The sequence below is a fragment of the Muntiacus reevesi genome, chromosome 2, assembly GCF_963930625.1.
Source record: "Muntiacus reevesi chromosome 2, mMunRee1.1, whole genome shotgun sequence".
In the NCBI taxonomy this organism is placed as follows: Eukaryota; Metazoa; Chordata; class Mammalia; order Artiodactyla; family Cervidae; genus Muntiacus; species Muntiacus reevesi.
The window spans coordinates 62876622-62885484 of NC_089250.1; the positions used below are offsets into that span (position 1 = coordinate 62876622).

Consider the following 8863-nt stretch of genomic DNA (forward strand, 5'->3'; position numbering starts at 1 on the left):
CAGAGGGAAGCTTGGAGCCCCTTTCCTACCCCGGCCCCTGCCACTCCCACCCTCCTACAGCCATCCACTTTCCTCCAGGGAAAGGCCCGAATGGTGCCCTTCCCTTGTCCTTCACCTGCATAGTCCTAACTCAACCTTCTCAGTATATACCAGGCAGCCTCTGAGTCCAAGCTTGTCTACTTTTATTGATTTGTATCACAAATACACTCCCAAGCAGGCCGCAACTCAGGAGAGGGACCCACATCTGACAGCATATACTTCTGGCGACACTAAGCAAGATGATTGTTTGTGTATGTGTGTGTTAGAATCTGAGTATCTGTGTCCTCTCCATCCTCCTCGGTTCATCTCAGACCCACTCCCTCAGTCCTCTCCCTGGTCTCTCTTCACCTGGTTCCCTCTCCCAGGAATTCCTCTAAATCTCACCTCCACCTATCCAAGTCCTTCCCACCTTTCAAGGTTTGGCTCAAAGGTTGCCTCCTCTAAGAAACTTTTCTCAGCACTCCATCATCACCACCACTCTCTGGCCTTCATTCTCTACCACCTTCTGTCACTGGTTAGCCTTTCATTAGAAACACCAATGATTTTTGCACTGAATCCTTATTTTCCAGGGACTGGGAGCCCTGTTGTGTGTCTAGCACAGGACTGGATACACAGCTTTAGGTACAAAAAGTTATTGGATGGTACATGCATGCCCATGAGTGTGTATGTGTGTGTGTGTGTGGTTATGTGCATATTTATAGTCTGTGGATCCTGAGGGGTCTACAGTGTGCACCGAATGTGTACTGGATTCATTTAGCCAAGTGACATTTATTGAGTACCTACAACTAGAATCCTGAGTGTTGTGGTTTATCACATGGACCGTGTCTGTGGGTGTGAACCCTGTCAGTGTGCAGTGTACATTGTGCAGGTATTTGGGGCACCTCTGTGATATATGGATTTTGTGTGTATGAGGACATGGGAACTATTGATATTGTGTGTCCCATCTGTGCAAAAACAAAATCATAAGAAATAAAGATTTGAGCCCCTGTCAGTTACTTGGACCTGATTCCGAGAAAGTCATCAAACTCGCTAGATCTCAGCTTCCATATTTATATTATAGGGAAGATGATACCTATGGTCCTAGAATTGTATACCTACCAGAATCTGTCTTGTATGATATTGTGAGTAAGCATGAATGATGAGAAGTAACCAGTATGGAGGGCCCAGCACAGTGACAAGTGGCAGGTGCCCGGTAACTGTAAATTCCATTTTCCCATGTGTGTGCATGTGCGTATATGAACAAGAATCCCAAGCCCAGGGAATGTCTAACCTGGGCTTCTAGATCCCTCTCCCCATACAGTTCCTACCCGAGCTTCCTCCCCAGAGTCTGGGACCTGAACAAATCTGGTCACAGTAGGTGGAAGACAGACATGTCCCTTTCTGGGAGCATGACTAGGTCTCAAAGCGGCTTCGGAGCAACCTGAACTTGGACTTGTTGTACTTAGTGATGAGGTCCAGTTTGCTATGACCCAGGGTCCGCCGTTTCTCATCCTCAGACAGGCCATTGCTGTTGCCATTGCGCTGGCTACCCGCAGGGCCCCCGGAGAGGCTGGGCTCGGGTCCCTGCCTGGTGCCCTGCAACTGATGATACTTGGTGATGAGGTCCAGCTGGCTGTGGCCCAGCGTCCGCCGCTTCTCCTCCCCCAAGTCCACTCCAGCCTTTCGAGCAGGGCTCAGCCTAGGGAGTTCACTGGGCCCAGGCCCCTCACCCCGGAATGGACCAAACTTTGTGATAAGGTCCAGCTGGCTGTGGCCCAGGGTCTGCCGTCGTTCATCTGGACCCTGCTTGCCAGCACTGGCTGGGGAGTTGGCTTCAGGGGGCACTCTGGAGCCCCCAGTTTGGGGGGACTGCACCAGGAGGTCCAGTTGGCCATGGCTGTGGTTTGCGGACAGCCTCTTGTCCTCTGGGATCCAATTGCCAACCTTGGGTGAGCCTGACTCAGGGGCTCCCCTGGCAGCCTGGGCCTGGGGCAGGAAATCCAGTTGGTTATATCTCTGATTTGGGGCCAACCTCCTGTCCTCTGGGGCCCGCTCACCAGGCCAAAGAGAGCCTGAGTTGCGGCCCACCCCCAAATCAGGGCCTCCTGCTTCTCGTGCTCTGGGGAAGGGACCAAGGAGATCCAGCTGGCCTTGGCTCTGACTCAGAGACGGCTTGTTCTCCTCCAGTGTCTCCAGGGCTGTGCTGGGTACCCAGCGGCCTCGTGAGGGGCTAGGCTCCTGGCTTCCTGGGACCCCGTTCTCTGGGAACCGGGGCAGAGCTGAGACACTCCAGGGAAAGGGGAGGAGAGGGCGAGAGCAAGCAAGCAGAGGTGAGCCCCCTGCCAGGGTCACGGGGCTGGTGCTATTGTGGTTGAGGGCAGGGGAAGACTGGCACCAAGGGGATGCCCCCAGCTTGCTCAGGTTGGCCCTGTAGGGCCCTAGCAGCGGGCCGTGGTTAGGGTCTGACAGCTGGCGTTGCAGGGAGGGCTGGCCATCAGCCTCACAGCGGGTAGGGCCGGGGGATGAGGACCCCACACCCTTGTCAGTGCGGTTACCACCTCCTGGCAGAGCGAGGTATGAGTGGCCCATGCGAAGTGAGCGTTTGATGCTGCTGAGGCTGGTGCTGGAGGGTGATGAGGATGTGGTGCTGGGGACTCCTGGCCCAAAAGTCAAGGCCACTGGGGGAGGGCACGGTGCCCTGGGGGACGGGGGATCTTCACCTCCACAGAATCCCTCCACAGGCCGGGACTCGGCATAAAGACAGCGAAACTCCCGGTCAAAGTCTTCCACAATGCGGCCCCTCAGCTGCAGCACCATGCTCGTGTGGGCCTGGCTGCAAAGCCAGGTGAAGCTGGGGGCAAAGAGTCAGGGTCAGGAGGCAAACTGCAGGCCCTTGGGATGAGGCAGGAGTCACAACCAGGGGAGGGAGACAAAACCACCACCACCCTGACCACCACGAGGGCCCAGGTGAGGGGCAGAGCTCTGACTCCAGAGTCTGTGCTGCTCGGTTTAGTAGACTTGGACACACAGTTTCCCATCGCGGCCTCAACTTCCCCATCTGTAAAATGGACCGAGGGTTAGGTTCCCTGAAGTCCCTCCAGTTCCAAGGTGCAAGGGTTATTGGTTGACCAGAAAGTTCATTCAGGTTTTTCTATAGACTAGTATGGGAAAGCCTGAATTAACTTTTTGGCCAACACCAATATTTTCTAGGCTTCTCTGGTGGCTCAGCAGTAAAGAATCCGCCTGCCAAGACAGGAGACACGGGTTCAATCCCTGGGTCAGGAAGATTCCCCTGGAGAAGGAAATGGCAACCCACTCCAGTATTCTTGCCTGGAGAAGCCTGTGGACAGAGCAGCCTGGCGGGCTATAGTCCATGGGGTCGCAAAGAGTCGGACACAAGTTAGCAACTAAACAACAACAACAACATTTTCTGTGCCGGGGCTTTAAAGTAATCCTACCACAGGGTGAGTGCCTCCAGGGCCCAGTCCGGGGCTCTCTTGCTCCCCACACTGGTCCCTGGGCCCTGCACCATGCCTGACATTAGGCGGCTGCTCAGTCCATATTGGAAAGGATGGATGAAGGAAGGGCAATTCAAAGCTGCCAGCTCCCAGGCAGCTTCACCAGCCCATGGCCCAGCCCCAGGTGCATCACCCCCATCCCACTCACTCACCTGTAGCTGCCCGCCACCACCTGCTCACAGTCGATGATGACGAACTTCTCCAGGGCCTGCCCTGTGAAGCGGCGGCCTGCCTTGCTGCAATATGTGTCCCCACACGTGCTTCGTACACGCATGTTCTGAGCCAAGGAGGGAAGGGGGTTGGGGGTGACCTTGAGAGATCGGGGCTCAAACCATGTCTAAGTCCCATGGAGTCTCTGACCAGAAAGAGCTAAGAGAACCCGGCCCCCCTCCCATTGACTCCCAGTGCTCATGGACCACCCCACCCCATGCCCCGCCTCCTGCCCCATCCCTCGCTGACCGGCAGGTGCCCTCCGTTGAGGTCCATCTTGTAGCACATCTCCAGGAAGTGCCTCAGGTGATCCTGAGCCAGGAGCAGGTAGACAGGGACACCACGCCGGCCCGAGGCCTCCATGAGGTCACAGAGAAGCTCCATGTCGGTGAATATGTCCATCACGATAGCCACCACCTGGGGAGGGAGGGGGAGCTCAGCCCTGCCGGGGGGGCAGGGGCTAGATTCCAGGAAACAGGCACTGAACTGAAAAGCAGGAGACCATGAGACCATCTGAACTGGGAGCTTTTAATGGAACTTTTAGCCCCAGCCTGGGGCTTCTTGACTTAGAAAGAGAGAGGTTTCACTGTCTTGAAGCCCAGAAGGCTGTCTGAAAGGTTTGTGGGTGGTTTTTTTTTTTAATTGATTTATTGGATGTTTGAAAGTTTTTGTGTGCATTCTGATGTCAGAATCTCAAAGAGGTCCGTGGATCAACTGTACCAGTCTGAATGTCTACTCTACATAGGTGAGGACTGATGCCCAGAGAGGGAAAGTCAGAAGCAGAACCCAGACCCCAGTTCCCAGGCCAGCACCTCATACTACCCCCCCCCCCCACTAACTCCAGCTGTCACTCTGTGACTCTGAGGCTCCCTTGTCATGGATCAGAGCTGCAGGCAGTGACTGGGGTCTTCGGTGCCCTTTGCCAGACCCATCTGTTCCTCTGTGAAGCTGCAGAGGTTGCTGTGACCTTTTCCACCCACACCAACTGGGACCAAGTTTTCTGCTCACTGTCCGCTGTGAGAACCTCCCCTCCCAGTCCTCCAGGTTGAGAGGCAGCAGGTGTAGAGCAGAGCACTCCAGTTCTGGAGCCAAACAGAACTGTGTTCAAACCTGCAGTCTGCTACTTCCTAGTGACACAGCCATGAGCGAGTTCCTTCACCTCTGGGTGCCTCGACTTCCTCATCTGTTAAATGGAGATGATGATAGCTACCTCTCTGAGTTGTGGAGAATCAAACGTGAAAAGCCTCAACACACAACCGAAGCTCAATAAATGATCCTTTCCTGCTGCTTCCTTAACAAACAAGGACCTTGGGCCATGGGGATAGGAAGCACTTTGTAAGGTCACCGAGAGTCAGTGACAGCCCAGAGTGGAAGCCTGGCTCCTGGCCCAGAGGCAGAGGGTCTAGATGCGAGGAACCAAAGCACTGAGGGATGCCCTGGTCCATGGCACAGGTCTGGCCAGGAATGGTGATTGGGGGTTGGGGGGGGGGGAAGGACAAGCAAGAAAGATCAAAGGGGCAGAAGTGATGACAGCAGCCTCTCACTAATAACCCCATTCCAGCTACCAATCAGGCCCTGCCCTCCCCTGCCTGGGGCGTAGGGAGACTTGCCAGGGAGGCTCTGGAGGTCCCGGTAGGTCCCAGCATCCTGGCTCCTAACATCTGCAGTGGGTTCCCTGCAGGCTGCTCCCCTAGCCAGGGCATCAGGGCTAACCTGCCTCCAACCCTGCCTGGGGTCATCTGATTCATCCCCCTGCCTCCTGAGTCAGTGGTCTGGGCTCCAGGAGTGAGGCTGTGCTAGTCTAGCTACAGTCTTCCCAGCACTAGCTCCCCTACCTCCCCTCCCCCGTCTCCCTTTCTCCTGAGCCCCTGCTCCCCATCCCTGAGCCCAGCAGCCTCCTCTCCTCCTTCTTTTGGGTGCAGAGCTAAAAGCCCAGACCTCAGGGCCAAGTAGAGGCCCAGGCTCCAGTGCCCCTTCCCCTGATTCAGGCCAGCGGGACACGGTACACAAGGGGCGAGGCGTGGTCAGGGCCATACGTCAGGACAGTGCCTGGGTCTCAGGGGCCTGAGTCAAGACGTCTTTCCTCTCCCTGAGCTCCGGCTCCATTTCACCAACGGACTAGACCTCCCTGAGTGAGCCCCATCCCCTTCCTGGCCTCAGTTTCCTCCTCTGTAAGTCAAGGGGGTGGCTCAGATGCTTACCGAGGTTGGGGCTCTTTGTCTTGGGAGCATAGATCTTTCTGAGAATCTGATGGAAGCCATGGACCCTCTCCCCCAAAAGAGAGAGGATTCCTCTCTGCAATGAGCACTCCGTTGCACCTGTTTTCAGGGTGTTTGTGGTGTCTCTGAGGCCCATCCCCTGTTCTAAGCTTATCCATAATGTCCCTGAATGCCAAGGGATCGTGCTGTGCTCTGCTTAGTCGCTCAGCCGTGTCTGACTCTTTACAACCCCCTGGACTGTACCCCATGAGGCTCCTCTGTCCATGGGATTTCTCAGGCAAGAATATTGGAGTGCGTTGCCTTTCCCTCCTCCAGGGGATCTTCCCAACCCAGGGATCGAACCCAGGTCTCCCGCATTGCAGGCAGATTCTTTACCATCTGAGCCACCAGAGAAGCCCGCCAAGGGATTACCAAGGTAAATAAAACCTCTAGGACTTTGTGACTTGATAGGGGACAGAGGTTCTCATCCCAGTGCTGCCCCCAAGCTGCTGGGTGGCCTTGCGCACTCGTCCTTTCCCTCCCTGGGCCTCAGTTTCCACATCTGCAAAATGGGTGTCTGAAGAGATGGGGCCCTTACCGTGCGGGCCTGGCTGAAGAGGAAACGCAGAAGGTCCTTGATGCTCTTGGCTTTATCCCGCTGGAAGTGGACCACAGCCTGCGTGGGGCTGAAGCCTGTGGCATGTGGCACCTCGGGCCAACCCAGGTCCAGGTCCGGAGGGTCTATGTCGGAGGCCAGGGGAAAGTAAGTGCCCGAGGTGACTTCAGAGTGCAGGCTGAGGCGGTCGGGCCCCAAGGCCTCGGGCCCCTGGGCCTCGCCGAGCTCCGGGCCCCCGCGCGTGTGGCTGGTCATGTACTCCATGTCCAGTGCACTCAGGAAGGGCAGCTCCCGCTCCTCGGAGATGACCCGCAGGTAGGCATCCTCGCCCCGCTCCAGGAGGGCGTCGGCCGCCAGCCGGGCCGCCTCACTGTGCTGCAGCACCAGCGGGGAGCTCTGCCGCCACCAGGGTCGCTTCAGCTCGTCCACCCGGCTCCTCAGGGGCCCCGCCATGCCCTGGGCCCCCAGGCCCCGGGCCTCCGAACACGCCCGCCCACCGGCTCCTCTCACCCTCCAGCGGGCTCCATGGCCTGCACCCTGGGCTGGCCACGGCAGGAAGATCCCAGCGGGCCTGCCTGCCGCCCCGCCTGCCCTGTGTGCAGGGCCCCGGGCCTGCTGTCACCCTATGTCAGAGCCACGCTCCACCCCTTTGCCCCTGGCCTCAGGAACCTGTCGGGTCAGCCTCACCTGTCTGCCTGCTGTTGGGACTCGCCCGCCCAGGGAAAGGCAGGCCCTCAGCACACTCTCCTTCCCCACCCCCCACAGCCCCACCCCAGCATCACCTTCTCCTTCCCCACCAGGCTCCAACAGTTTCCTCCAAACCCTGACCTTCCAGAGTCCGGTGAAAAATGCTGTCCCACTCCGGAAAAATTCTGTTCAGATGGCTGTTTCCAACAAGCTCAACTCTGGGAAAGCTCTTGACCCGGTAGGGCCAGACCCTAACTCTAACCCGAACCCTCCTCAGTGGCTGGATATTAAATGATTATGGGCTTCTCCTGTGGCTCAGTGAATGAGAATCTGCCTGCCCATGCAGGGGACATGGGTTCGATCCCTGGTCCGGAAGATTCCACATGCCACGGAGCAACTAAGCCCGTGAGCCACTAACTACTGAGCCTGCGCTCTAGAGCCCATAAGCAGTAACTACCGAGCCGGTGGGTTGTACCTACTGAAGCCCGTGCGCTTAGAGCCATTGCTCCAGAGCGGGAGCACAATGAGAGGCCGGAGCACCGCAGTTAGAGTAGCCCCCGCTCACCTCAACTAGAGAAAGCCCATGCAAAGCAACGAAGACCCAGCACAGCCAAAAATAAATAAAATTTAAAAATTTTTAATAGTTATGAGAAAGTCGTTTGAGAGGATCAGGGCACACGTTGCATGGTTCAGAGGCAAACAGGTCTGGAGGCAAGTTTCTGTTTTCTGTCACCATCAAGGGCCAAAGTCCCAGAGCCCCTAGGAGCAGGGTGAGAGGCCTTGTGCTGGAGAAAAGTAGTCAGCAGGTGGCAGCTCACTGGGGAGGCAGGCCGGGCAGGAGTGGTCGCAGTGGTGCACAGTGCCAGCCCGAGGCACCACCTTTCTGCGGAGGGACAAGGTCCGATGAGGATGGCCAGGACAGCAGGAGACCTCAGGTCATGTCTCATGACCCTGTTTAGTGCTGGCTGCAGTAGCTTCAACTGGTCTGAGGTCATGCCCAGACCAGACACAGGTTCCTCTGTGTCCACAGGGCACAAGTTTGATCCCTGGTTGCAGAACTAAGATCCTGCGTGCCATGCTGTGCGGCCAAAAAAAATAAAAGGCGGCCCTTCCCTGGAGGTGGGGAGGCTGAGTGAGGGGTGGGGGTGAGTAAGCAGAGCCAGACCGTGGGAGGGTAATAAGCTGTGGGGGTGGCCAGGGTGGCGGGGCCTTCATTAGGGCCTTATCTCCAGACCTGTTGAGGGGGGAGCAGGGGCCTTGTCTGGCTCAGAGAAGCATCATTGGGAGGGGAGCAGGCATATTTCAGTGTTGTTGAGTCTCTGTGGTTCATCCCTCAGTATGTGTATATCTACCTGATGACACATATTTTGGGCTCTTTTTAAAAATTACTTTTAATTAACATAAAGTTTAGCATCTTAAATTTTTTTTTTTTAATTTACATTTTAAAATGTACTTGACTGCACCAGGGTCTTAGTTGTGGCACGTGGGATCTAGTTCCCTGACCAGGGATGAAACCCAGGGCCTCTGCATTGGGAGCCAGAGTCTTAGCCACTGAATTCCCAGAGAAGTCCCTCATCTTAACTGTTTTTAAGTATGTCGTTCAGTGGTTCGCTCAC

General features: G+C 56.3%; 1 protein-coding gene across 1 annotated transcript; it reads right to left on the minus strand.

The window, feature by feature from the left end:
* Positions 1-1431: 1431 nt before the first annotated feature.
* On the minus strand, positions 1432-7013 carry FAM83C (family with sequence similarity 83 member C). Its single transcript, XM_065919180.1, has 4 exons — positions 6543-7013; positions 3996-4163; positions 3689-3813; positions 1432-2869 (listed from the first exon to the last, which is right to left on the minus strand). The coding sequence occupies exons 1-4, from the start codon at positions 7011-7013 to the stop codon at positions 1432-1434; spliced, it is 2202 nt and encodes a 733-aa protein (XP_065775252.1).
* Positions 7014-8863: the final 1850 nt, after the last annotated feature.